Source organism: Uncinocarpus reesii, genomic scaffold, assembly GCF_000003515.1.
Source record: "Uncinocarpus reesii 1704 scaffold_3 genomic scaffold, whole genome shotgun sequence".
NCBI lineage: Eukaryota > Fungi > Ascomycota > Eurotiomycetes > Onygenales > Onygenaceae > Uncinocarpus > Uncinocarpus reesii.
The window spans coordinates 601,517-628,257 of record NW_003052498.1 but is presented as its reverse complement, the minus strand read 5'-3'; the positions used below and the strand labels follow the sequence as shown (position 1 = coordinate 628,257).

The following is a 26,741-nucleotide window of genomic DNA, read 5'->3' as shown; positions in this document are numbered from 1 at the left end:
ATACCCTGTTGTTGATCCGGATAAGGCGCCGTTGCGCAATAAATCGGAACACTTCACTCAACAACCGGAGTAAACCCATGCAGACAGTGATCTCGTGCGACTCTACAAGGAGCACTTATGTCCATCTGATATCCCGTCTTTAATCACTCGATTAAAAAGGTATAATCGATATATATTCGGTTTGAACCTCATCCCGACCAGAGGGCTGGCGCTTTCATATCTAACAAAGTTCTCCTACACCCATAGCATGTGGGCTGAACTTTGCCGGTTTTCCCCTCCGCCGACGGCATCGTAGGCTCACCGTCAGCTGCCAAATCAGCAGGCATTCCACAAAGAATGCACAGAGTTCCATCTGTTGCTGCCGGCGTTTGAAGTTTATCAACGGTGCGAACAATATTTGCCATAACACCTGGATATTTTGCGCCCTGTGTCATAACGTATTGCGACATCAGATCTTCAATAGACATGTGTCTAGTCGACATGTCCCCAAAATTCTGCGGATCTCGTTCAATGACCGGTTCGATCGTACGCATCGCATAGGATGCAAACAGTTCCAACTCAGTTTTGTAGAGATCTCGTAATGGGAAGTTGAAATATATGCCCCAGGGAGACATTCCGTCGCACGCATCCCACACCAGTGTTGACCCTCTCCCTTTTGCAACGTTGGCTAATGTCTTTGCCGCCAATCGGCTATCTGAATCACCCCACAGAATTCCGTCGCACTCATGGGATGTAGCGAAGGCAACTACCAGCCGTCTAAGAAGTATTCCTTTGATATCTGCGCGAGCTGTGGCTGTAGAAAACGAAGCGTGGAACAAGGCCAAAGCTTCCTCATCCGACCTGGTAATATTATCCGATGGAATTGCGGAATAGTGTGAGAGGAGGCCTTTGATACTGGCATCATACTCAAGGATCCTGTGTAAAGGCATCTCGGTGTATGTATGACCTGGGTACGTCTCCTTAATCTTGTCTAATCTACCGGATTCCACCACGCTTTTTGGCGCCACTGACGACGCGGTATCAACGACTAACACATGAAGGTCAAAGGCGGTGCGTTTTGGGCCGGCTGAGCTCTGCTTTTCAAGTAGGCCACTAATGATATGAAGTAGTGCCAGGGACGAAACCCCGTATGAGAGGGGAAGAAGCAGTTTCCGTTGTCGATCCTTTGGAGCATACCTCGGACGGTATCTGTCCATCCGCCGTAGGACTTTGGTTTGTAGGAATCTAATAAAACATTTCCTTTGAAGCTTATAAGCAACCAGTCTTCGCAAAGCGTGAAGAGCAGAGACTCAAGGACGGTCTTTACTTACTCACAGAGAGCTCGTGTCCGGACAGTCACGCATGACGGCGCGGCCTTGCAGTCTATACAGTCTCGTGAATTCCCGGCCATGATTTGCACGAGAGATGAGGCGCTTTTGCCCTTGAAACGAAAGAAAGGTATCGGCAAGTCGAATTTGTAAATTTTGCGATGAAAAAGACCCCTCGGATAGTCTGTCCCTGCTTACGTCATATTCTGGGAAAATATGCAGCGGCTCGGCGAAGGACAACAAGCTGTCCCTAAGAAGAACCGACGCCATCAGCGAACCGGCCAGGGCATTGAATTATTATTATTAGTTTGATATACGGCATATATTTCCGATGTCACTTACCAATTGGTGATCGAACTTGCGTCTGCACCTTTCGTGGCTTTAATTACACTTCCAGCTGTAGCCGTTTGCTGAAGGCTGCGGGATCAGAATGAGGTGGCAGTTATACGGGCTGCTAGCAGCATTGCTAGCAACGAACGTTTTTGCAAATGATGTGGAACTGGTAGGGATATCTGGCAACTCCTTGAGACACTTCGCTTACCGTGAGTCTCTTAGAAACAAGACGAAAGCCATAGACAGCAATGTTCCGGAATGTACGGGAAGAAGGCCTGGGGCGGAGATGTCGACCCTTTTATCCATGTAACGCTAAACAAGCTCCCACCGAAAGAGCCGAGTCCGATGATGAGCTTGGTTATCTTTGAATGGAAGGATGAGGGCCTGATCGGTCGATATGCTGCAGGAGACAAGAACAAGGTAGCTGTGCCTGTTGGATATATTGAGATAGTCGGGGACTTTTTGATTGACGCAAACGCAGATTCGAAAAGAGACCTTATGCCACCATGACAATATCAAAGCTGGACTATGCGATGAGAAATCATTAGGGATGTTCATCCTCGAGCCAAATGCGACAACGCGCGCGCGATCGACCCTTGTTACAATGGCTGTAAATTTGACGGACGCACAACCAATCAAATATCCTGTGAAAAAGAGCGGCTTCTATTGTGTGGTTACGTTTCCCTTTTCCGGGGATGACTACAGCGGGATTGTGACGTTCAGAAATGCGTACGGAGAACTTTCAGCACCGCAGATCCCGAAGCTGGCCTTTTACGGCGGTTTAACAATATTTTACGCCGTAATTGGAGTGTGAGTCTGCTTAACACTGGTAGAGATCGTATGTCAGCTAACAAGAGCTAGCTTTTGGGCATTCCTATATGTCCAGCATCGCCACGACATCCGTGAGTATATTGCCTTTTGTCTATAACATATTCTATAGCTAATCGTCCCCCCAGTTCCGGTCCAAAACTATATAACTGCCATACTCGTGTTCCTTGTAGTTGAACAGCTCATGACCTGGGGCTTTTATGGTAGACCATCCGTTGAACAGAATCCCTCGTTCAAGAGCTAACTGTTTGGCAGATTATCAGAATAGACATGGCATGAATGCCGTAACGCGAGTGCTCATGTTTATTGTGGCTGTATTGAATGCTGGTCGCAACTCTTTCTCCTTTTTCCTGCTCCTCATCGTTTGCATGGGTTACGGTGTCGTCAAGCCGTCTCTTGGCCGTACGATGATTTACGTCCGTTTCCTTGCCATTGGCCACTTTGTTTTTGGCGTTATCTACGCCGTCGCCAGTCTCTCAATAGCCCCGGAGAGCGCTGGTCCATTGGTGCTACTAGTCGTCCTTCCCCTTGCTGCCACCCTCACCGCATTTTACGTTTGGACCCTGAATTCGTTAAGCGCTACGATGAAAGATTTGCTTGATCGGAAACAACGAGTCAAGGCTTTGATGTATAAGAAACTATGGTGGTGCATTCTGGGAAGCATCATAGTGATATTTGGCTTTTTCTTCATCAACTCATTCCTTTTCGCAAGCAAAAGGGTGGTCGATTATATTCCTGAACACTGGAAAACAAGATGGTTTGTTTTGGATGGCTGGCTCAATATCGTCTACCTGTTTGATATTGCGTTCATCGCATATCTTTGGAGACCAACGATGAACAACCGACGTTTTGCTATGAGTGACGAGGTACGTTAGCATCCGCACAGTTGAAGTCGAGTGAGATTTAACAGGATTACAGATTGCCCAAGATGACGACGGCTTTGAGATTCGCTCGCTTGCTAGCTCGCTAGACGATGAGGAGGCTTTGGGCGGCAACTCAAATGATAGGAATGCGGGCGGCGCACCAGCGGAACATCCATCAATTGCAGCTCTCTCCACTCAACATCCACCGCCTCGTGATTCAATCGATGCTGATCACTTTGCAGTCGGAGAGGATGTAGACCGGTGGTCAGACGATGAGTCACCAAGAAATTCGACGGAGAGGAAAGGTTTGATGCATAAGGACGATTAAAGCCACTGTAACTAGCGTCTGCCATGTATCAAACTCCCTTGGTTTAACTATGTTTTGTTTGAGAATGTTTTGCGAAGTCGATTGGCGTTTGCGTCGGGTAGGGCGTTCTGTTTCATAACTATCGGGACTGTTCATTTTACCTTGCGCCTTTGTTTCTGGCATAATTCGGATGATCGAAGTTCTGTACTGTATATAACTGCATCTTCAAGGAATTCGACTTATCATCGAATGGGATTACTGTGGTTGTTCAGCTATAAAACGCCTTTTAAAAGGTCACTAAAGTGACTAGAGAGCCGCATTCCCTACTCTTCTCGAGGCCAGCATTGACTCACGCACACTCTGTCCTTCCAAACACAACACCATTCCTTTCAATAATACACCTACAGCAGTCCTGCAAACACTTATTCTTCCTTCAATGGCCAGTCGGTAAACATTTCTACCCAAAATGGCCGCCCTCCCAACCGCCGCAAGTACCACGAACACCCCGCCTTCCCCAACCCAGGCCCAGTCCCTTTCCGAAACCCTTCTCTCCCAATGCCACGCCCTCCTCCACGAATTAAGCACTTTCCAAGCCTACCTCGCCGGCCTGGGAAGGCCACATCTCGTGGAACTCCGCCAGTTCAAGGCCGCGGTGCGAGCCGAGCTCAAGTCGTTGGAGAAATCGTGTGAGCTGGCCAACAAGGCGGCCGAGGAGGATTCGGAGGAGGATAAATCGATACCGGGTGGAAAAGATGGGGAAGATTCTGATGAAGCTGAGGATAGTGATAGGCGGTTGGGGGTCGGGGAAAGAAAAGTGCTGCATTCGCTGCGGTCGTCGAATTTGCCGTTTTACTGGATGGTTTGGAGGGTTGCGACGACGGCTTGTAAAGGGCTGGTGGGGTTTAATAAGAGGTTCTACTGGCAGGAAGCTAAGAAGAGGAGGAGACTGGGAGGAGAGTATGAGGCGATTGAGGGAGAATTTGAAAAGCTAGGGTTGTCGAATGGGGCGATTGGGAGACGGGAAGATGAGCATGATGCGGCAGTGTCCGTTTCGTCGAAAAGAAATGTCATCGTGGATATCGTTGCTGAACATGGGGATGAATGGGTAAAAGTGTCTACAATTACACCCACCCGCCTGCTTTTTGAATTGGCAAAACAGGGCTGGGAGATCGATTCCGACAACGAAGAAAGCGACGAGGAATATAGATTGCAAACATATGACAGTGATGATGATGATGATGATGATGATGCTATTGAGCTAGTCAAATTGGCGGCGGATATGAAGAAAGCTGCCGCACACACTCGCGTCAGATACAAACACCCGAGGATACGGTTTATTCTCCCCAAGATCATCGAGGGACAAACTCCACATGTCGACAGGGTCATTCGCGAAATCAGGAAATCGGGCGTGACAGTGCAATGCGGTACAATTCCAGAAGACATGCCAGCACCCGGCGCCGAAAACCCAGACGTAGCGCTTCTTGAAGCCACATTTGAGTCTCTGCTTCCAAGCCCTTACCCACACCGGACCCCAACATTGAATGTCGACTGCACTTTACTTCTTGCCCTGGTATCCGACCTATCACACTCCCGCCACATCGCCCATTCAGAGCACCATCATCGAGCCATAACTCGACAAATTGAGCTCGAAGCGGAAAAGCCCCTGGTGCCATCGGAATTATGGCCAGCCATGGGGGATAAAAGCCTGGTTTGCACGAACGAGGCGGCCCAAAGAATGCAAGAGATCGTAGATACGATAGGAACCGAGACGGAGAAAGCTAGGGCTCAATTGTTAATGGGGCGAACGAAAGAGGAGCTGAAAAGGGAAGATTTAATATCCCGGTTTCAGAAGTTGTCCGATTATGAAGTCCCCGTGGACTGGAAACTGCCCATTCGAGTAGTAGAAGCTCATGGAGAGATTACTCGGGGTTTTGACAATGGGCAGCTTCCAGATGTAGCTCGCAAAGTTGCCAGCCAGCTTAGTGATATAAACACCAGTGTGTTTGTATACGGGTGGGCGAGCGGGTTAATGACCATTTCCAGCAACCGAACCGTGGTAAAGCAAATTGAGACCATAGTAGAGGAAAACAGAGGCGACAACGATGATCTCTCTGGGCCTAGTGTGTGGGTTTGCGACACGGCGCGGAGCTTGGTTGGAAAAGAGAAGAATAGAAGGTCGTAACAACCAGAGTAAGAAGTAGAGCAGTTGAAAGACGAAATGGTCCTCATTGTGACGTGAAGCGGCCCGAAAATGATCAGCTCTCTGGATATAGATATAGCTCCTCGATTCAGCCACGGGAGCGGCAAGGGGAATACGGCTCAAATTTGCAGCTTCTATTCAGCCTTGTTAATGTGTGCCATAAGAAGCGAGGGTAGGAGGCAACGGAAGCATTCATTTGTCAGGTTGCTTCGCGCTGTCATCGGGCAGCCAGAAAACGATTTCTTTATCCGCACTGGCGAACATATTGTATCTTGGGTTCACCTGAACGATAGCGGCCTTTCCACGGTGCGGCAAACGGGCTATCGGCTGGAGGAAACAACTAGAATCCGGGGTTTGGTGGACATCCCACACGAGCGTGTCAGGCTGGTCGCCAGCTCCTCCAATGATATATCGCCCATCCGGGGTGAAACACACGTCTCCTTGACCAAGTGGTTTCCCAGAGTTGGACACGGGAGCTGCCCGCCCTGTGACACCGGATTTGCCAACCAGAAATGCTTTGATATTTCCGTCGAATGCGTCTAAAATGAAGTGGCCGTGATAATCCGTACCGACCAAGAGGTGTTTTCCGTCATTTGAAAATTCCAATTTGTTCCAAGCTCTTCCTCGCGTAGTTGGAGTGAACCTATCCTCCTGTGGTGCCATATCGAAGGTCGCAAAGGGTGGCTTGTCGTAGTTTCTAAAGTCGTAAAGCAGGATGGAAGAAGTGGACTGCGAAGCAATAGCTATAACTGAGCCAGATGGATCGAAAGCGGTAAGATATGGGGTTGCCAGCTTCAGTTTTCCCTGGGCGTTTCTCGAATTCAGGTCCCATAGTGCAACGCTATCATCCTTGGAGCAAGAAAGGAAGGCGTCCGCGCCAGGTGATAACGCGAGACAAGTTACTTTGTCTGTGTGTCCGGTGAAATAGCGCAGGTAGCTTTCGTTATGGAGGTCAAGAAGTCGTAGCGAATCTTGGGATTTCAGTCAGCTCTGAACGAGAAATGGCGGGATGCCAGGAAACACATACCATCGACCTTTGTGCTAGCATGTAATATTTGACGGGAGTGGTGAGTAAATCGCGCCAGGTGGACTCCATACTTCTTACTGGGGACTGTCTTTGTCGGTTTTCCTTCCTTCACATCGAAAAGCTGTAGCATCTCATCGTCTCCGGCTGCGACCAGATAGTCGCCTTGGTCGTCGAAATCGACGGACGTAATATATTGCTGGCCATTGGACCTGGAATTGCCTCGAAACACCTACGGCGCGACCGTTAGTGGGTGTGATTAAGGAGTCTGAGAAGGAACTCCTGCACGTACCTTTGACGGGCGATAATTCTTGACGATGTCTGAGACTTTGGCTGTCGCCTGGGGAGGCAGAGTGGGAGCTGTCGAAGCTTCAGCCATTGCGAATCCCTCGAACAAATTGACTCCGCCACCTTTTGCGACAGCTACAGCCCCGGAATGACGGGCAGAAGGGCGACAATGGGGGAGCAAGCAGCGTTGAGACTCCCAGCCAGTCTGCAAGCTGTTGATGGCCTAAGCTTTGGCCTTGGCGCGACAAGCAGCCGGCTCGCCCAATAGAAAGCGGTGAATCGCTCTCCTCCAAACTTTGAAATTTCGGCGGCATCGGGAGTGCAAGAAGATGAGAGGAGACGAGCTCAGTGGCATTCGTTTCTCCCTTCTTTTTGCGCTTCGCGGTGATACTACAGGCCTTGATCTGACTGCGGTGACAATGCTGGGCCATTCCTAGCTGTGCTCTTCTATCTTTCCTTTGGTTGTTGCTTTTCTTAATAAATCGCACCTCTCCACTCTCTCCGTACCCCAGAATAATTTCTTTGCCGAGAGCATGTCAACTACCACGGGGTAAGCCATCTGTTGACGAGTTGGTACCGATGTCCATATCTGACTCAATGTGCGTTGCTTAGAGCTTTTATTGCCGGTGGCCTTGCTGCATGCGGCGCAGTCACCGTCACCCACAGCTTCGAAACAGTAAAGATCCGGTAATTCGAATCCTCTTCTGCACAAACCCGCGTAGACTAATGGCCGCTGGGAAAGATTACAACTTCAGGGCGAGCTCCAGTCCAAGCAAGAAGCAGTTCGAAAATATAAAGGTGTCCTACACGGAGTGAAGGTGATCCTGCAGAATGAAGGACCTCGGGGACTATTCCGTGGAATCGGGTCTGCAGTATGTGCAATTGGACCGAAGCTTTTGAAACGCAGCCAAGAACGTCGACTGACAGTCGCAGTATGTCTATCAAGTCCTCCTGAACGGATGTCGCCTTGGTTTCTACGAGCCGTTGAGGGAGTGTTTGACCTCTGTGCTCTACAAGGACTCAAATTACCAGTCGCTTGGTGTCAACATCTTCTCTGGTGCAGCGTCAGGCATTCTCGGAGCAGCCGCCGGTTCCCCTTTCTTCCTCGTAAAGACGAGACTGCAGTCTTTCTCCCCATTCCTTCCGGTCGGTACCCAGCACAAATACAAACACTCGTTCGATGGCCTTAGGCAGATCTACGGCAACGAAGGAGTCAGGGGTCTTTATCGCGGAGTAGGCGCTGCGATGGTTCGTACCGGGTTTGGTAGTTCCGTTCAGTTGCCGACATATTTCTTCGCTAAACGGCGGTTGATCAAACACCTTGGAATGGAGGACGGCCCAGGGCTGCATTTGGCTAGTAGCGCATGCAGCGGGTTTGTTGTCTGTTGCGTTATGCATCCTCCTGGTGAGCTTCCAGTCACTTTGGCTTCACTGACAGGGGCACTTAAGCTAACCTGTGCCGTGATAGATACCATCATGTCGAGAATGTATAACCAGACCGGCAACCTGTACAAAGGAGTGTTCGACTGCCTGTACAAGACGATCACCACTGAAGGCATTTTTGCTATTTACAAAGGATATTTTGCTCATTTAGCCCGTATCCTACCTCACACTGTACGTTACACTCCCACCCGGCTCATGAAGATCCAGGCTAACGAGATCGTAGATTTTGACTCTGAGTTTGGCTGAACAGACCAATAAGCTTATGCGGAGATTCGAGGATCGATTTCTTCCAGATTCAATCAGGGCTAAAATATAAAGCCTGTCACCATGCACCACATTGAATCTCTCGCATGCTCGTTCTTCTTTCGTGTTTCATGTTCTCGTAGAGGTGAATATCCCGGGGGCGTTATGTGAAGGTTATGATACCAGCTTAGACGGAGTCACTTTGAATCCAGTTGGTGGAATCGATAATATCAAACTCTAAACCTATTCAGACGAATAACTACACATCTTATTCAAGTTCAACTGATCTCCATACTAGTTCGAATCCACTAGTCTGACAGTTATGAGCCCGGGCTCTTCAAAGACATTGAATTTTTATATCAGAAACCTACTTAAGGCAACTGATGATTCAAGAGTTCCTTTAAGATTCACTTTTTAGTGGCCTTACAGCCTATTGTTAATAAAGCAGAGCCTTCACTTTACAAGCACCTCACTTTACAGTGCAATTCACTATACAAATTCACCCTACATTATGGTGCAACTCAGTATACAAATTCACTCTACTGAGCGCCTCACTTTATGGTGCAATTCACTATATAAAATCAACTCTACAGAGCAGGTCACAAGAGGTGATCCAGTGCTCACTTGGGGAGCCTACAAAGCTATATAAACCCCCTCCTCCCCCCAGCTTTTCTCTTTCTCTTTCTTTCCTCTCTCTCCATTCAAAAAATATATATATATTTTATAAATAGCTCTTAAGTGAGAGAATAAAAGGAATATTATATTGATACGTCTATCACAAAGTCATCGATTATGGAATAACCTACCTGAGATTTCGGGCATTTGGTATAATTTATCGCGGTGTCTAATGACTTCCCTGTTATTCATGATGCTCTTGGCGATGGGTGTCGAAGCCAGGTAGCGCTGGGCACCAGCTTTCACTAAAGGCCGATGTTAGAATCAAGCAAGCCAAGGCGGCAGGAAACGAGGTGCTTACGGACAAGGAGAGTATCGATAGCTTGAAATATTCTCTCCTGATCCCACGATGACGATAACAGCGCGATAGCAAGATAGTCTCTTGGTTTTGAATAAGCCCACCCTTGAGAAGGTCCGGGCTTGTCGAAAAGTCGTTTCTCGATGATGCGCGAGCGAACCTCTTGGACTCTCTCGTACCACGTCGCAGCTGTCGATTTGTCGTCATTTTCGAGGTCCATTTCTTTGAGGCTTGCGGCCTTGAGGCAACTGTCGGTGTCGATCTTGAACGCGTCTGGGAAGTCTAAGTTCAGATATGAAGCATATTTTGTCGCAAGCTTCAGTACTGACAATCGATAATCTAATGCATCGTCAAGGGAGGTCAAGATCTCTTCTGAGAAGTTTCCACCAGCAACAAGTTTTCTCAATCGGCCATGAAAGGCGACATTTGGACCGACGTTGTCAGGCCCCGGGAAAGAATCAAGGTAAAGCTGCGCTTTTACCTGGAGAACGTTGTCATACGATCGCCCGATACTCCCGCGAAAACTGAGCGTGGCACCCGGACTCTGGTCGGAGTGGATTCGGCGTAATCTTTCCCACCTTTTTTGGAAGTTTACAAGGGGAAATCCCGATCGAGTTCGCCATTCCGAATCCCATATATCATCCTGAGCTGCAAACGAGATTCCGCGAGTACGAAAAAATGGGTCGATCTCTTTGTTGGTGTTGTATACTGCGTCGCACAGGTTGATATATGTTGGAGACCCAGAGATTTCTTCGTCCAGTGCGGAAGCATCGGAAGTGTCCGCTTCTGTAGTTTGCACCAATGCATTCAAGACGGCGGTTGCATAGAGGGAGCCGCCTGCTCGCCCACAGGATGCAGTCTTGGCCCAAGAAGTACTTTCTTCCTGTGCATTCTCAGCCGTCAACCCGGCGATATTCAGCGTCTTATTCGACTTTTCCATCGGCGTGATTACCCAGCCCCCGGAGAAACAGGACGTGACTAAAAGATTGAGTTCAACGCCTGCCGCAACATCAAAAGCCATTCGAGTCAGTTTCGGCCCGCCGATCGCAACGCCAGATGTTGTATCATCACCATGTCCGAACACAAGTACCAAAACTTGTTGATTTTCGGCCGCTGCAATCTACGTTTCTAATCGTAAAGTAGCCAAGAACCTTTCGAGGAGATCCTTTGGCGGCACCACTTTCAAAGTGTTGCTGTTTTCAATACTTTCAAGGCGGTCCTTATCCAGAACCACTCTCTGGTCTCCACTTCGGCTCCTATGCGCGTACTCAGTGTATTTCTGCACCAGATATCGTGGTTCAAGGCAGGTAAACTATAATTGGTTTGCCGCGTGAAAAGTGTCTGTTTGTTGCGTCAGTCCGGAGCATGTTCGCGTCAAAGCATCTGCCGCAAGGAAGCCTCACCTGTGTTCTCAAGCAAATAATGGAAGAGGTAAAAATCCGATAAAAACCAACCATCGCACTCTGGTGATGCGGAGTTTTCTTGATCATTGATCCTACACACTGCTAGAATTCTAGTTCGAGGCTGCACGTCCGGGGGACAGACAGAACAGAACTCTTGGAGCTCAACGCCGGTTTGCTTCGCATAGCCTCGAGTGCTGTTTGGCTGGAGTCCCGTTGACATTTTCGCGAAGACGCTAGTTAACGGGCACCAAGTGGATCAGTCGTAGGTTATGCTAAAAATAACGCGATGTTCCTGAATCCTGAGCAAGGGATGGAAAAAAGAAAACATTTGTGGCAGTTACGCTTCACTCAGTTGCGTCATCCTCTCATGTCCTCGACGTCAGAGATTTTACCAAACTCATCAAGAGTTATTTTCTCTTTAACAACTGGCGTTCTAGGAGCGGTCGAGAAACAAACGAAAAGATGAGTTCAAACAACTATTTACACCAACCCCCCCAACCGACTTGGTTCATCTTATCGAAACCACGAATTATCATGACGAAATACAACGCGCTAAGCTTGTCAGCGCTATGAATAAAAATGTTGTTGCAGTGTTGAATGCTGGAACCGATGCCAATCACAACATCTACCGGATTGTCTCAAAGCCATATGCCCTGATTGCCGATCAGCAATATCCAACAGAATTTCCAAACCACTGTCAATCTCTGAAAGAAAATAAAAATCATACAGACATTGAAAAACCACCCAAACATGCATATCAGAATTCATTACATGAAGCAAGCAAAAGAGTATGCAGTTCCTAACAATTGCAATATGCTTATAAGAGAAGATAAATATCATAAGTATAAAAAGCTTGTACAAAGAACTAACAAGCAGGATATTGAAAATATTCCTTCTAACTCAGAAAAGCTTTAAACATATATTGCTTTTTGACACGATGCTAGATCCAGCAGTTGATGCTTTCGGTTGGATTGATTTCTCAAAAATTACCAATGATGAAGGTGAAATTGACCTCTTGTTCTGCACCATGTGTAGCTACTAATCCACCAAATATTAAGACAGTCAGAAGGTTCCCACAACGAAAAGAGATTTACAGCGCATTCTGAAACTCGAAAACCAAGAGGAATGGGTTCACTGGCTACAATCAGAACTGGTAAAGCCCTTTTGGGTTGAACTTTGGGACAGTTATCTGTCAAAGCGGAATAGCACTGAACGATCAGTTGGACTCGGTGAGATTCAGGCAATTATACTTGGAGAATCGGGTGATGCTCAATACCGTTCACTTTATCCCAACAAAAGTGAGTGGGATACTAGCGATCATTATACCCGTTTTCGTTACTGGGTAAGCGATGCGAATCGCAATTCAACTCAAGGAGTGTTTTACCGCAAACATTTTTCAAGAGTCTTTATAGACAAAATTGTGTGGGGTCTGAAAGGGTACCAAACACAAATTGACTCTCCATCCTATATTGCAACCTCCACTGGTGGGATAGCAATATTTGGAACAATTCATCCTAGTAAGTCTTCAATGAAATGTGTGGCAAACGGCTGTTTCGAGGCTTATTGTAATATTAGGTTCCGACTACGCATAAGAGGGGAAAGGGGTGCATAATACTTTATACGGTGGCCTAGTTATAGGCCACCGTACTTTACCAACCACTGATCCGAAAAAGTCGGAGGCCAACAAAACCGAAATCATTATTGGGGAAAGTTCAGGCGGACCCAGGGGAAGTGGTGCAAGTGAAGCAAGTGAAGCAAATGAGGTTATTGAAGGGGTTGAAAGCGTTGGGGATGTCGAAGAACTGACTGCCGGTGAAGTTCTTGTGTACACTAAAATACCTGAAGCTACCAAAGGAGATATTACAGGCCCTGGCATCGAAGCCTGGAGTAAGGATCTACAGTACGAGGTCAAAAGTATTATTAGATTATTATTCTTCATTATAGTCTTATGCAGTCGATGACTATGAAGACTACCTACTAGCTTTAAAGCAGAGCAGGATTAGACAGCTATCAGTACAAAGTAATTTGAATATACATAAAGAGTGAAGGAGTATTTCCAGGCAGTCTTCAAAGGTCACAAACACGATTTGGAGGGTCAAAAGTATTGGCCACAACATGAAATTGAGGCACCTTCAAAATTCGAAGAAGAGTCCATCTTTAACATGGGAATTGGTCTCATTTTATTGTAGAGCAATATCTTTATTCATACAGCTCCCACTCTATCGAAGTTACTGAGAGAGAAATAACCAAATTGAAATGAAGTACATTGGATTCTGTATAAAATATTATATTTGAAAGTATCTACGGAGTACTCAAATACAGCAAGCTTGGGGGCGTGCTTCTATACGGAATTCTGGTCGGATATCGAGAGACTGTTCGGAGCTTTTTCCCCCGCGAACGCGAAGTCGCGTTCGGAATAAATGGGAAGATCAATCAGATAAGATTAGCAGCTGAGACAGCAACAGTGCAGCGCTCCCTCCTATTGGCCCAGGCCGATACGCCATTGTTATGTAATGTGCTTGGCGAGGAATTCGCGGCTGAATCGCGTGATCCCGTGACTTAGCGCCTTGCGCCTAGCGCGATTCGTCGAGTATTTCAGGCACCTGCTGTTCTCGCACATCGCCTTCCTCCTCTGTTTTCATTTCCTCTACCCCAAAAACGCGTCTCTTCGATCCAAACTGCGTCCTTCTTTTGAAGTTTTACTCGTCTAACGATTAGCAATGGCTTCCCAATCTACTCCTTCAAAGCAAGTAGGTGTTTTGCACCCCGATCACACTCTCTTAGCTTGTCGCGTTCTGAACCTGCTGACGCGACTGGTTGCCATCGATAGACTGCATCTTCTTTCGAACAGCTGAAAATGAGCGACTCGCCAGTTAAGCAGCTCCAATTCGACATGACTGACAAAGAGAACGCTCCATTGGCCTCCACTCCTGGCGTTGGCCTGAAAAAGGTCGACATCGACACCATCAAGCCCAGTGCCCCAGAAGAGCCAAAGAAGGCTCTCTCACCAAAAGAGCTTGAAGCAGAAGAGCCTTTGCTGCAGGAAAACCCTCAGCGATTCGTTCTCTTCCCGTTGAAATATCACGAGGTAAGCCTGCCCCGACGCGTGACGCGTAAAGTGGTTTTTGTGAACCGTGTTGACTAACTGGGATTGTGTTACCGTAACCAGATTTGGCAAATGTACAAAAAGGCCGAAGCATCTTTCTGGACTGCTGAAGAGATTGACCTGTCGAAGGATCTTCACGACTGGAATCACCGGTTGAACGATGACGAGCGGTACTTCATCTCTCGCGTCTTGGCTTTCTTCGCTGCTTCCGACGGTATTGTCAACGAGAATCTTGTTGAGCGATTCAGCGGTGAAGTCCAGATTCCAGAGGCTCGTTGCTTTTATGGCTTCCAGATCATGATGGAGAATATCCACTCTGAGACTTATTCCCTCCTCATCGACACATATATCAAAGAGCCAAAGCAAAGAACCTACCTCTTCGAGGCTTTAGACAACAGTATGTTGACTTGTGTTGTCCCGGTTATGTGTTGGGGGCCAGACTCGCTAACAACTCTAATAGTTCCTTGCATTCGTAAGAAGGCTGACTGGGCCATTCGATGGATTCAAGACAAAGATTCCACTTTCGCTCAGCGCCTGATCGCTTTCGCCGCCGTTGAGGGTATCTTCTTTAGCGGCTCTTTCGCTTCCATTTTCTGGCTAAAGAAGCGTGGTCTTATGCCTGGTCTTACCTTCTCGAACGAGTTGATCTCTCGTGATGAGGGTCTCCACACCGACTTTGCTTGCCTGCTCTTCTCCCACATTCGTCACCGGCCTACTCCCGCAGCTGTTGAAGCTATTATCACAGAGGCGGTTGAGATCGAGAAGGAGTTCTTGACCGATGCCCTTCCGTGTGCCCTTCTCGGCATGAACTCTAAGCTCATGTGCCAGTATATCGAATTCGTTGCTGACAGACTCCTTGTGGCCCTTGGCAACAAGAAGTTCTACCATGCCACGAATCCATTCGATTTTATGGACAACATTTCGCTGGCCGGCAAGACCAACTTCTTCGAGAAGCGTGTTGGTGATTACCAGAAGGCCGGTGTGATGGCTAGCACGCAGAAGAAAGACGATACTGAGGAGGCGATTGAGAACGGAGGAGCCTTCAATTTCGATGAAGATTTCTAAGTCAACGTCCCCTCCATCTTCCCTCTCCTCTGGCTGTGTTTATAGCCTCTATTAATGAGCAACCCGCATAAGAGGCAGGCGTTCCGGTTTGGATCTAGCAATGTGTATATGAAGGATTCCCTTGTATGTTGTTATGCGATACCTTGATTTTTCCTTTTTTGTTGTTTTCTGTGGCCTTATACTGTTCAAAACATGGATTATATGTTTGGTCGAGTTGGAGTTGGATAAGGCTGTAGGATTACCCGAATGTATACAATAAAATCTACCATTCCTCACTTTATCCACATCGCGGTGAACTGTTAGAAACTAAACGGCTAGAAGTACTCCATGCTGCCAATGTTTACCGCGTTGCAAGAGACGTCAAGTTTCGCTATCCTTGGGTTGAAGCCATTCTCAATGACTATAGATACTGGAACCTGAGGGCGTGACAAGTCACAAGAAACCACCCCTAAACTGGCAATATCCGGATAAACATCCTTTGCCCAATATAAAATTCCCTCTATCCGCCAGTGAGGTCAAGGTGGTCACACATCTCCCACACTTTGTCGTTTCTCTAGATCAATCCCTCAAAAAATAAATAGCCAGCCTATCTCTTCCCCTTCCCGCTCTTCTTTTTCTTGCCGCCTCCACCCCCATTCCCCTTAGCGTTGCCCTGCGCATCACTCCCAACTCCAGTCACGTCAGCAACATCAAGCATGTCCGCATCCCTGCCTGATACACTTGTTACCGTATGTGATTGCGCTTGGGTGGGTGTTTCTGTCAGCGCAGGCGTGGCGACGGTGGGGGCGTCAGTTATGGGTGCGCCCGATGCGAGTCGACCGAGTCCCGCGATGAGACGGCTGACTTCGGCGGCTTTGGTGGTGCGGTATTTCAGGCAGATGCCGGTATGAGGATTGTATGTCTTTAAAGTGAGGGTTGCTGGGGTGGAGGTGGACTGTGAAGAGGTTGGTGGTGGTGCGGGTGTTGAGGAGCTGGTGGTGTCGGTGGTGGGTTTCGATTTGCGGGGGGGTTTTGGGTAGGAGTATTTTGTTGTTATCCGGGTCTGTGGGAGTGTTAGTTGATACTGCTCTGGGGATAGTTGGGCGGTGGTGAATTTGGGACGTACGGTGTGCGGATATGCTTGGAGGAGGAGGGAGGATTGCTTGAGGAATTCTTGTGAGTTGGAGAAGTAGGGCATTTTTGGGGCTGTGGTGCGTGGTGGCACTGTTTAGGTTTCTAGCAGGTGGTCATTTAACGGCATGAAATTTGATATTTGAGCAAGATTGTAAGATATGGAGGTTGTTTGGCCAGAAAGGTGGTAGCAGCATTTCAAGTAGCCAGGGAAGCACAGCTTCTATGTGTGAAAAGGTGATAGTTTGTGTTGAGGCCGAAGTTTACTCTCAGGATCTCAAGCTCGGTCATCACTCTCACCCCTCCTTTCAACCTCTGGCTAAAGTCCAGCATAGAGGAAGATCTATTACACATAGAACGCCTTCTCATCGTGCTCACTACATCGGCAACTTGCTCACAAGGCTCATTTCTAGAGTCTTTTAACCATGGGAGATGCTAGATTACCCGATATCGACACCCTGCCGACCCTCCCGCCATTGCATTGCAACGAAATCCTCGACACCCTCTTCGAACGTTCGAAACCCTTACATTCCCTTGCAGAATCACTTTTTCTCCAGAAGGAATGCACGTCATATCAAGCTCTGATTGACTTTGTGAGGGCGCGACTTACTGCCCTTGCTTCCTCCGACAATCCGGATGACAGGACCATCCTTCTAGATATTCTCGGCTCCCATCCGCGACTAGGGGAAAAGACCTCGCCACCGAATTCCGGGGAGAGCAGGGCCTTACAAGAATCACCAGCGCAGCATCTAAGCGAGTTGAGCAGAGCAGAACAGAGCAACCTCAACGAAAAGGCCCAGGAAGGGAGCGCCCAACAGTTGGTAGCACTGAATCGCGAATATGAGCAAGCGTTTCCAGGTTTGAGATATGTGTATGGGATTAACTGCCGCATTATGTACGAATCTAGTCTAATGCCAACTGTGTTTTATACAACAGAACATTTGTAAATGGGCGCGGTAGAGATGCGATTATGGAGGAGATGCGGCAGCGGATTGATCGACACGACATTGAGCTTGAGGTATTGGAGATAATACAGGTGAGTCCTCGTTTATATCCATGCTGATTCTGCGCCTCTTATTCAAGCGCAAGACACTGAAAGAGTACGAACAACCGGCTTGTGTAGGCCATGTGCGATATCGCGGCAGACAGAGTGCGCAAACTCCAGCCGAAAACCGAGAATGACTTGTGCGACTGATGATTGATATGAAGCCGTGGTCCTTAGCGAAAGAACATCTCCGTGTAGATAGATCTTTTTGATATCTCCTCAATATAGACTGATGGAAGCACCGACGTCATCCCGGCGTGCTTAGCTAAGCTGCGTTGTGGTCGAGCCGCGCGCAAGAGTCGCCAGGGAAATCTGGCTGTTGAAGCGACTCGGGAAAGTTTCGAGTGCGTCCCCGTGGCGACGGGTCATGAGAATAATGGACCTTCGACCCCCCGATGACCACGGTCAATCTGTTCTATCTTGCAGTGCGTGCAGCATGCCATTCTAATCAACGGCGGTTCTTGGATTCGTCGCCGTGAAAAGGTCACGTTCAGCACTTCTTGTCACCCACGTGCGGTATTTAGTGATCGTGTCCCTTCACGATGCCATTGTGAACGGGGGTGAAAAGCAACTTGGTTTTCCTTTGGCCTTTCTTGTCTTGATGCCAGTAATCGTGCATGATGGCTGCAGAAACCTACGCCAGGACTGCCAATGGTGTCGCAGCGCCGTCGTCCGGACCGGGAAATCGACCCGCATCGTACTCCAATAATACTGCGAACGGAGTCAGCGGGCTCAAGTCTCATGTCGATGAGAAACGTCGAGTCAATGGGGGCGACTGTAAGTTTGTTTCTCGCCTTCTTTATCCGCTGTTTGAATGTGATCTGTTTAGATCAAGGCTGCGGCAAATATTTCTTTGAGAGAAAATCTGGCTGCTAACGAAGGTCTCTCTTATAGATCCAGCAAATGGCAGTTTGGCACATGGCAGCCAACAACAAGCGGCAAGCAAAGCGTCGTCTGACGGGCTATCGCATGAACTTTCGAACCCCTCCACCCCCGCCCTTACCAGAAATTCAACGTCCAAATCAATGCCAAAGGGCTCCGCTGCCTTATTACAGCAGAGGCAGCAACACTCGTCGTCTTCCACCACCATCCCCACACATACAGCTGCTCCAATTGACCCTCTGTCGCAGGTACGTGCTGTGCAACGGCGGTGGCGATTGACATGCTGTTTTGGAATCTAGAACCAAATCGGTTCTGAAACCCCAGTTTGATTTTACTCTTCTGCTACAAATCGGTGCTTTTGCGGTCTCTTCCCATTTATCCAATTAACGCCTTCTCTCTCATTAACAGCAAATCCTGCAGCGCACAAACACGGAAAAGTCCATATCAAAGCTGCGCACCCAGGCGTCCGTGGATGTAGACGCGGGTCCTTCTGAAGGTGGACGTTCTCTCACACATGAAGACTCGCCGGTGAACAGAACCGAGAGTAATAGTTTGACACAAAAATCATCCAAAGAAAAAAAGTGAGTATTCGCTCTCGACTTTGCAACTTCGCTCAAGTTGTGCCGGTGGTTCGATTTCAGCTTATTCTTTGACATCACTCCGCCCGCCAGCGTTACCCTGGATTCGAGCGTCGGGTCTAAAGTCCGGGGTTCCTCCATCCCCAACAAATGTACCTGAGATTGCGTTTGTGTTATTGTGCTGCCTAAAAAGAAAAATGTGTACTAACGCTTTATTGGCGGGAATAGAAAGGGTGTTTCATTTCTCAGCCGGATAATTGGTAATAAGAGAAGAGACGACGTCTCCGAATTTAATGACGATGTGTCGGAATTGGGAGAGCATCGTGCTGCTGGGATGGATGCGGAAATTTTTGCGCAGCCAATAGGCTTCATTCCCCGTTTCCCACCGCCTCCAAAATATATCAAGGTTCGCGCTCAGTATAAAAAGACCAAGGATTTCAACAGAGTCTTCGTCGCCCAAGAATTGCGAGGGACCGCCGAGCAAGCAAGCCGTGCTGCGGAAAAGCATGCGACAATCAATGTTTTCGAATCAGATGCAGCCGCACAGGAATGCAAGGCAATATGGGCGACGGTGTTCTCTAAAGATGGTCGATATCTAGCTGTTGCGGGACAAGACCGTAAAGTTCGGGTGTGGGCCGTGATAGCGACACCTGAGGACCGACAAGCGCACGAGATTGAAGAAGAGGCTCGTAACGACGAGCCGTTGATGCGCCTCAGTGCGCCCGTGTTCAAGACACAACCAGTGAGAGAATATGAAGGCCATACGGGAAGTATAGTGGACCTCAGTTGGAGCAAGGTATGTAGGGATAGTTCCTTGCTGAGAATTCATGGACTAACGTATGGCGTAGAATAATTTCTTGCTCAGTACATCCCTTGACAAAACTGTACGGTTGTGGCATGTGACCAGAAATGAATGCCTCTGTTGCTTCAACCATAGTGATGTGGTGACATCGATCGAGTTTCACCCAAAGGATGACCGATTCTTCCTCGCCGGCTCCCTGGACACCAAGCTACGCTTGTGGAGCATCCCCGATAAGAGCGTTGCTTATGTGGCGCCAGCGCCAGATCTGATCACTGCTGTCTCATTTACACCCGACGGGAAATACGCAATTGCTGGTTGTTTGAACGGGCAATGCGTTATTTACGAAACAGATGGCCTGAGGATGATATCGCAGATCCACGTTCGCTCGGCAAGAGGGCGCAATGCCAAAGGGAGCAAGATAACTGGAATCGACACGATCATTCAGCCGCCTGGAAAGGAGTCGGGGATCGTGAAGATTCTCATCACCAGCAATGACTCCCGTATACGTCTATACAATTTCAGGGATCGAACATTGGAGGCAAAGTTCCGAGGAAATGAAAACTCGACTAGTCAGATCCGGGCGTCGTTTAGCAGCGACGGGCGGTATATAATTTGTGGGAGTGAGGATCGGCGTGTTTATATCTGGCCTGTCGTGTGCAATGAACGGTTTCCGGAGAAGCGGCCAATGGAAAGCTTCGAAGCTCACTCTGCAATGGTAACCACTGCTCTGATGGCCCCGATAGCGTCGAAGCAGATCCTCGGTTCGACGGGAGATCTCTTGTATGAGCTGTGCAATCCACCCCCAATCACCTTGGTCAGCCAGACCGGATCTATTGCCTCGAGGTCTATAACCGAAAATGGAGGGAACGAGGTTTCCTCAACTACTCGCCCGCCAACTTCTTCAAATCCCCCTAAAGCAGAAGAATCTCCAGCGTACGTTGCTCGATCATCCCATCCAGAAGGGAATATAATTGTGACGGCAGACTATAATGGTATAATTAAAGTATTTCGACAGGATTGCGGCTATCATCGACGCCATCACGAATCGTGGGATGCGACTTCATTTTCAAAACGATTACTGGGACGGAATAATTCCGTGTCCACAAGGAGGAGCATAAGATCGTTAGGCAAGGAGTCACTACACAAAACACCTTCCGAGCAGATTCTATCCTGGCGGAATTCAGTTCTTGGTGCTCGGGACAATGGCAGCGTTGACAACCTGCGGACTCGGGCGAGTAGTACGCGGAGCATATCGCCTAACCGATCCCTCCGGAAAATCAGCAGCGCCCCGAGAGCAGATACTTCTCAGACGATCAAAAGGCCTGCGCACGATTCAGTAATCTCGAGACCTATTGGCTCCAGCAAGCTGGGCTTCAGCCATCCATTTTCCGGCGCCGTCCCGACGGAGATTGATCCTGAAAACCGTGAAATTGATGCGCCCGAAGAATATGATGGTTCTGCCAGATTTGCTCCGGCGAATCCAGAGTTTATGGAAGGCGATCAGAGCTTTACGTTCTGGAATAAAGCCCAATTTGCTTCGCAGGCGACAAATAGACGCCGATCGTCCGTCGAAGACGACGAGGCTGAAGCGCGGCAGCAGCTGGAGAGCCTGACGAGCGAGCAGAGCTCTGACGGTCGGGCCATTGAAGACGCGATAGATGAAGATGAGGAGGAAGACGAAGAAGAATTGAGCTGTCCACGATGTCGGGGGACGAACTTTCGAGCGACGAGATCAAAAATTGGAGAGCAACGGTTGAAATGTGTTCAATGCGGAGCATTCGCGTCATGATGATTCTTTTTTCGTTCCCTCATTTCATGGTTGTTAGGAGTTTGCTAGTCGGATTGGGCAGCATATTCTGGAGTGTTTGGATGAGTTTATGATGCGATGGCTAATGGCTAACTAATGGGCTTCCCAAGGGCATTTTGCGATTGGGATTTGCATAGCTTTTTATATTTTCAAACACTGTACATAGGAAACGCATGGACTCCAAAAAGCATGTTACCGTGTCGAGTACATAGGATCATTTTGCACATATAGACGCTGTCAAGAAACTTCATCTTCGGATGCTGATATCGCTGGAGCAAGCCGCCATCCCCAGGCATCAAGGATTGAAATGCTTCATCCAATCAGTCCTCCATCTCACGCATCCAATCGACGCGAAGAGGCTGCTTGCAGCTTGTTCGGCGTGTTGATTGGATGCTATACGGAGCTTGCCGTCAAGGGTCCAGAGGATGTTTTGAGCGTCACCACCGCTGCAGGCCGGAGACGGAACGTTATCACAGGGATCCATAGCTAACCAACTCGTTAACTAACCCTGCTCTGCACTCTGCATTCCTCTGCATTCAACAGAGCAATTGGGGCTGTCGCAGCGAGTCCCGTTTAGCTGCATCCACGCGCTTAAACCAGCCTCCCGCCTTCTGCGGTGTCGATCTCCCAAGCTCAAGCTAGTCCACTCCCAACTTCACGACCCCGTTGCTATCCCCCCTCTCTTCGAACGACGCAACTCGCAGCCATCGCGGACAGGGTAGGTCGACCTGGTTTCTTCAGCCTAATCACACGACGTCCCCGCTACATCGCGAAACTGACTCGGTTTTTCTTGTTTGATGTGCCGCAGGGCCAATCGGTTTTCCTCCCTGCCCCCCCTAGCAACCTTGCAGGAGTCATCAGATCCCGTCTTGATATCACATCTTGCCCTCGCTGATTCTCGAGGGACCCCGTTCCGACTTGCCGCGCCCCCCGTCGACTCGTCAGGACATCCTCCCCCCAGAACGACCTCTTATCCAACCCGACTGCCCCCCGTTCTCCTCCAGCCATCCGCGACGCTAGCTCTCTCGTATCGATCCGGAGCGATCCAACGAGTGGAAGGCGTCCACAGACGAAACCATCGAGCGCTCCTTGGGGGTTGTCCCGTCCCCCCTTCCGGCTCGCACAGAAGCATTCAAGAGACATGGGGAATGCATGCGTCTCCTGCCTAACAGGTATATTTGCCTCGATCGACAGATGGTGCCATATTTCTGATCTGCTGGCGCCCATCAAAGGTCGATCGAGAGATGGATTGTACGAACCGGTTCTGGCCGATAACGAGCGCGAGGCTGTTGCGGATCTGTTGCAGTATCTAGAGAACGTACGTACAAAGGCCTCTTTCGATCTATGGAGCTATATACACTGTCCATGGTGCTTGGATGATGTTGGGGTCGCTGACATATGATCACAGCGAAATGAAACCGACTTCTTTTTCGGGGAACCGCTACAGGCGCTTAGTACGCTGGTGTATTCAGACAACATTGACCTACAGCGGAGCGCAAGTCTGACGTTTGCGGAAATCACAGAACGAGGTCGGTTCTCTAGTCGGATATAATCTTGACTTGTTTGGGTCTACATAGATAAGCTAATGCTAGCCTTGTTGTAGATGTTCGCGAAGTCGACCGGAACACACTCGGACCCATACTCTTCCTCCTCCAGAGCCCCGATATTGAAGTGCAGAGAGCCGCTAGTGCGGCCCTGGGAAATCTAGCTGTGAATAGTATGTTTTGGCTTGCGAGGGAAGAAAGTGAGGCCATGCTAACGGATTTTCAGCCGAAAATAAGGTCTCTATAGTAGAGTTAGGCGGCTTAAGGCCCCTGATACGACAGATGATGTCGCCAAACGTCGAAGTCCAATGCAATGCAGTTGGATGCATCACTAATCTAGCCACCCACGAAGAGAACAAGTCAAAGATAGCGAAATCAGGAGCCCTGGGGCCGTTGACGAAACTGGCCAAATCCAAAGATATGCGAGTGCAACGCAACGCCACTGGTGCTCTGCTAAATATGACACACTCAGGTAATGATTACTCATTTCATCTTGAAATTCTCTCTTTCTCTGACGTGGTGCCTATAGACGAGAACCGACAACAACTTGTGATTGCTGGCGCCATCCCCGTCATGGTCCAGCTACTTTCCTCTCCAGATGTTGATGTCCAATACTACTGCACCACTGCGCTGAGCAATATTGCAGTGGATTCCGCAAACCGCAAAAGGCTGGCACAAACTGAACCGCGTCTGGTCCAGTCTCTCGTTCAGCTGATGGATTCATCGACGCCAAAAGTACAAGGCCAAGCCGCCCTTGCACTCCGGAATCTAGCCTCCGATGAAAAGTATCAGTTGGAGATAGTGCGTGCCAGAGGGCTTCCGCCGTTGTTACGGCTATTGCAGTCATCCTACCTTCCGTTAATTCTCTCCGCCGTCGCCTGCATCCGAAATATTTCCATTCATCCCCATAACGAATCGCCAATTATAGAGGCTGGTTTCCTCAAGCCGCTCGTGGAGCTTCTAGGTTCGATATCTGATAGTGAAGAAATCCAATGCCACGCTATATCAACCCTTCGGAATCTCGCGGCTAGTTCTGATAGAAATAAGGAGCTTGTGCTGCAAGCTGGAGCAGTTCAGAAATGCAAAGAACTTGTCATGCAGGTCCCTTTGAGCGTGCAATCAGAGATGACGGCTGCAATCGCCGTTTTGGCTTTAAGTGATGACCTGAAGCCGCATTTGTTGCAACTTGGTGTGTTTGATGTTTTAATACCGCTCACGGCTTCGGAGAGCATTGAAGTGCAAGGAAACAGCGCTGCTGCTTTGGGAAATCTTTCATCCAAAAGTAGGTTCTAATCATGAAGCCTACATGCTATGCAGTTCTAACATATCTTTTTCAGTTGGAGATTATTCCATATTCGTACGCGACTGGACAGAGCCTAGTGGCGGTATTCACGGATATCTGGATAATTTCCTAGATAGCGGTGATCCCACCTTCCAACATATTGCCGTCTGGACACTACTACAGCTACTCGAGTCTGGGGATAACCGTTTAATCAACCTCATCCAAAAGTCGGATAAGATTACTCGCCTTGTCAAAGAAATTTCCGAAAAGTCGATTGAAGCTGAGGAGGGCGAGGAGGACGGCGAGGGCGAGCTTATTACTCTAGCCCAGCGATCACTCGAACTCCTTGACCAATTTTCAAAACAGAACCTTATTGAGGCATAATCTTTTCAGCAGGGTTTTCACATATGTTGCTTTATCTTCTTCACCTTCGGCTTCGATTATTTCTTTTCATTTTCATTTTCGTTTTCCTTCCTTTACAGCCTGCATAATACAAGCCGAACCATAGGGATACCAGTTGTTGATGTTGGTTTTCTTCATATTTCCTCTATATCCCTTGCAAGGAGTTTTAGGTGCAACGCCCCCTTTTTCTGCTTATGATTAGTATGTATGGTATTTGGCTTCTAATGTCTGAGAATTGCCGGACGGCGTGGCTCCGTGCCTCGGTTTTCGACTGTACTTTCAAAGTCAATCGGTTGTCTGATGCGTTTCCTTGTCCTGTTGATGAGTACATTGATGTTATGTCCGGTTTATATATAGGGGTTGCATAATACATATTGGAGGTAGTCAAGCGTTCTGAACCGAGAATAAAATTTCCATATGCTTGATGTATGTAACAAGTATGAAGAAAGAAAGTGTGTATCTTTGACAATCATCCAAACCTATTCTTACATGTAGTTGACTATTCTATGCACGGAGTAAAGCTGCGGAAATTGAGTTTTGAGGTCTAACTTGTGATTTTATCCTCCAGAGCTTGAACTTTCTGCAAAACGGCCATCAACACAACCACATCCAGCTTGAAGGCCCTAATTAAGAGCCCACACTCACTACTCCCTCACTGCCTGCAGCTTGACTGATCATGGGAGCTCCCCAGCTCCCTTCAATCGCCGTCCCCGGCCAACGGCTAGCAGATACTTCCGCGTACACCTCCGGGCCCGGCACTTATATTCACGAGCACTCGATCCGCGCCTCCATCCCCGGCCCCGTCATCGTCCAAGAATCAGATACAGACCAAAAAGGCAAAAAGGCCAAAATAATAACTGTCGCGCGCTCCTCTGCGCCATCCACCGCTCCCACAACCAGCACTCCCGCCCAACCCTCCGGCCTCGCTCTAATCGGCTCCACGAACAAAAGGATCCCGTTAAAATTCAACACCCTCCCCACCGTTGGCAGCATCGTCCTCGGCCGCGTGACCCGTGTTCAAAAGCGCCAGGCGACCATCTCGATTCTGCTTGTTCTGCCTGACCAGCGGGCCACGCCCACCCTCGATGCGGAGGGTGCCTCCGACGCGGATCTTCCGTCGATTCTCGCCAGTGCTAGTATATCAACGGCCTCGGACTCGCTGAATGCTGATGAACTGCGTCCGCAGGCGCTGATTCGAAAGGAGGACGTGAGGGCGGTGGAGAAGGATCGCGTGGTGGTGGAGGAATCGTTTCGCGTTGGGGATATTGTGCGGGCGGTGATTGTGAGTGTGGGTGACCAGGTGGCGTACTATGCGAGTACGGCGGGGAACGAGCTGGGTGTGGTCATGGCGAGGAGCAGCGCGGATGAGGGTGGCGGGAATATGATGTTTCCGGTCAGTTGGAAGGAGATGAGGGATCCGGCGACGGGGAAAGGGGAGATGAGGAAGGTTGCGAAGCCGTTTTGAGAGTGCTCAGGGCTTTGTAGCGATGATGTTTTGAGGGTATGGGAATATCGGAGAAAGACCCTGGAGGATATGGTCTAAAAAATTCCAGATTGCGCCGGGATACAAAGCGTGAGGTGATTGCATTCGCTGGCCCTCTGCTGGATTTCTCCCTCGGAGGATCATGATCACTCCTAAAGGGCCGTGAAGCCGCATCAGCACGAGAAAATGGGGGATGATATTGATGAGGTTGGGAACGCCGTCCGTATGAGGGCTTGATACTTCCATCATAAAAGCTGGATTCGAGTCTGACAAAAACGGACTCCAATATAACTACGAGAGAAAACGTGAGATGATAGAGCAGGGCTGAGGAAGATGAAGCATAGCTTCGTTTGTCCCTATCTATCATATTTTGAAATATCACGTTCAGAACTTTTCGAAGAACCTTCAACAGCCGCCGCTCCA

At 48.8% G+C, this 26,741-nt stretch overlaps 13 protein-coding genes across 13 annotated transcripts; 9 read left to right on the top strand and 4 right to left on the bottom strand.

Annotated features, from left to right (window-relative positions):
• Nucleotides 1–188: 188 nt before the first annotated feature.
• Nucleotides 189–1,390, bottom strand: UREG_04972 (uncharacterized protein; the record flags this gene model as incomplete). Its single annotated transcript, XM_002584237.1, has 3 exons — nt 189–1,092; nt 1,177–1,224; nt 1,311–1,390. The coding sequence occupies 3 exons, from the start codon at nt 1,388–1,390 to the stop codon at nt 189–191; spliced, it is 1,032 nt and encodes a 343-aa protein (XP_002584283.1).
• Nucleotides 1,391–1,898: 508 nt separating this feature from the next.
• UREG_04971 (uncharacterized protein) lies at nt 1,899–3,659 on the top strand (the record flags this gene model as incomplete). Its single annotated transcript, XM_002584236.1, has 6 exons — nt 1,899–2,060; nt 2,122–2,450; nt 2,527–2,542; nt 2,581–2,671; nt 2,724–3,334; nt 3,387–3,659. 6 exons carry the CDS (start codon nt 1,899–1,901, stop codon nt 3,657–3,659), a joined length of 1,482 nt encoding a protein of 493 aa, XP_002584282.1.
• A 445-nt stretch (nt 3,660–4,104) lies between these two features.
• UREG_04970 (uncharacterized protein) lies at nt 4,105–5,698 on the top strand (the record flags this gene model as incomplete). The annotated part of the gene is made up of 2 exons (XM_002584235.1): nt 4,105–5,635; nt 5,682–5,698. 2 exons carry the CDS (start codon nt 4,105–4,107, stop codon nt 5,696–5,698), a joined length of 1,548 nt encoding a protein of 515 aa, XP_002584281.1.
• A 332-nt stretch (nt 5,699–6,030) lies between these two features.
• On the bottom strand, nt 6,031–7,241 carry UREG_04969 (uncharacterized protein; the record flags this gene model as incomplete). The annotated part of the gene is made up of 3 exons (XM_002584234.1): nt 6,031–6,809; nt 6,866–7,094; nt 7,155–7,241. The coding sequence occupies 3 exons, from the start codon at nt 7,239–7,241 to the stop codon at nt 6,031–6,033; spliced, it is 1,095 nt and encodes a 364-aa protein (XP_002584280.1).
• A 548-nt stretch (nt 7,242–7,789) lies between these two features.
• Nucleotides 7,790–8,643, top strand: UREG_04968 (mitochondrial oxaloacetate transport protein; the record flags this gene model as incomplete). The annotated part of the gene is made up of 3 exons (XM_002584233.1): nt 7,790–7,837; nt 8,084–8,523; nt 8,619–8,643. 3 exons carry the CDS (start codon nt 7,790–7,792, stop codon nt 8,641–8,643), a joined length of 513 nt encoding a protein of 170 aa, XP_002584279.1.
• A 976-nt stretch (nt 8,644–9,619) lies between these two features.
• UREG_04967 (uncharacterized protein) lies at nt 9,620–10,830 on the bottom strand (the record flags this gene model as incomplete). The annotated part of the gene is made up of 2 exons (XM_002584232.1): nt 9,620–9,756; nt 9,813–10,830. The coding sequence occupies 2 exons, from the start codon at nt 10,828–10,830 to the stop codon at nt 9,620–9,622; spliced, it is 1,155 nt and encodes a 384-aa protein (XP_002584278.1).
• Nucleotides 10,831–12,149: 1,319 nt separating this feature from the next.
• UREG_04966 (uncharacterized protein) lies at nt 12,150–13,215 on the top strand (the record flags this gene model as incomplete). Its single annotated transcript, XM_002584231.1, has 5 exons — nt 12,150–12,213; nt 12,271–12,510; nt 12,625–12,729; nt 12,845–13,112; nt 13,194–13,215. The coding sequence occupies 5 exons, from the start codon at nt 12,150–12,152 to the stop codon at nt 13,213–13,215; spliced, it is 699 nt and encodes a 232-aa protein (XP_002584277.1).
• Nucleotides 13,216–13,932: 717 nt separating this feature from the next.
• Nucleotides 13,933–15,383, top strand: UREG_04965 (ribonucleoside-diphosphate reductase small chain; the record flags this gene model as incomplete). Its single annotated transcript, XM_002584230.1, has 4 exons — nt 13,933–13,962; nt 14,064–14,300; nt 14,382–14,715; nt 14,779–15,383. The coding sequence occupies 4 exons, from the start codon at nt 13,933–13,935 to the stop codon at nt 15,381–15,383; spliced, it is 1,206 nt and encodes a 401-aa protein (XP_002584276.1).
• Nucleotides 15,384–15,969: 586 nt separating this feature from the next.
• On the bottom strand, nt 15,970–16,560 carry UREG_04964 (uncharacterized protein; the record flags this gene model as incomplete). Its single annotated transcript, XM_002584229.1, has 2 exons — nt 15,970–16,425; nt 16,489–16,560. 2 exons carry the CDS (start codon nt 16,558–16,560, stop codon nt 15,970–15,972), a joined length of 528 nt encoding a protein of 175 aa, XP_002584275.1.
• Nucleotides 16,561–16,918: 358 nt separating this feature from the next.
• UREG_04963 (uncharacterized protein) lies at nt 16,919–17,675 on the top strand (the record flags this gene model as incomplete). Its single annotated transcript, XM_002584228.1, has 3 exons — nt 16,919–17,388; nt 17,430–17,529; nt 17,577–17,675. 3 exons carry the CDS (start codon nt 16,919–16,921, stop codon nt 17,673–17,675), a joined length of 669 nt encoding a protein of 222 aa, XP_002584274.1.
• Nucleotides 17,676–18,158: 483 nt separating this feature from the next.
• Nucleotides 18,159–21,589, top strand: UREG_04962 (uncharacterized protein; the record flags this gene model as incomplete). Its single annotated transcript, XM_002584227.1, has 5 exons — nt 18,159–18,315; nt 18,433–18,668; nt 18,829–19,001; nt 19,227–19,794; nt 19,847–21,589. The coding sequence occupies 5 exons, from the start codon at nt 18,159–18,161 to the stop codon at nt 21,587–21,589; spliced, it is 2,877 nt and encodes a 958-aa protein (XP_002584273.1).
• Nucleotides 21,590–22,748: 1,159 nt separating this feature from the next.
• UREG_04961 (vacuolar protein 8) lies at nt 22,749–24,817 on the top strand (the record flags this gene model as incomplete). Its single annotated transcript, XM_002584226.1, has 6 exons — nt 22,749–22,925; nt 23,016–23,136; nt 23,211–23,324; nt 23,492–23,623; nt 23,681–24,433; nt 24,489–24,817. The coding sequence occupies 6 exons, from the start codon at nt 22,749–22,751 to the stop codon at nt 24,815–24,817; spliced, it is 1,626 nt and encodes a 541-aa protein (XP_002584272.1).
• Nucleotides 24,818–25,511: 694 nt separating this feature from the next.
• UREG_04960 (uncharacterized protein) lies at nt 25,512–26,300 on the top strand (the record flags this gene model as incomplete). Its single annotated transcript, XM_002584225.1, has 1 exon — nt 25,512–26,300. One exon carries the CDS (start codon nt 25,512–25,514, stop codon nt 26,298–26,300), a length of 789 nt encoding a protein of 262 aa, XP_002584271.1.
• Between the last annotated feature and the right edge of the window lie 441 nt (nt 26,301–26,741).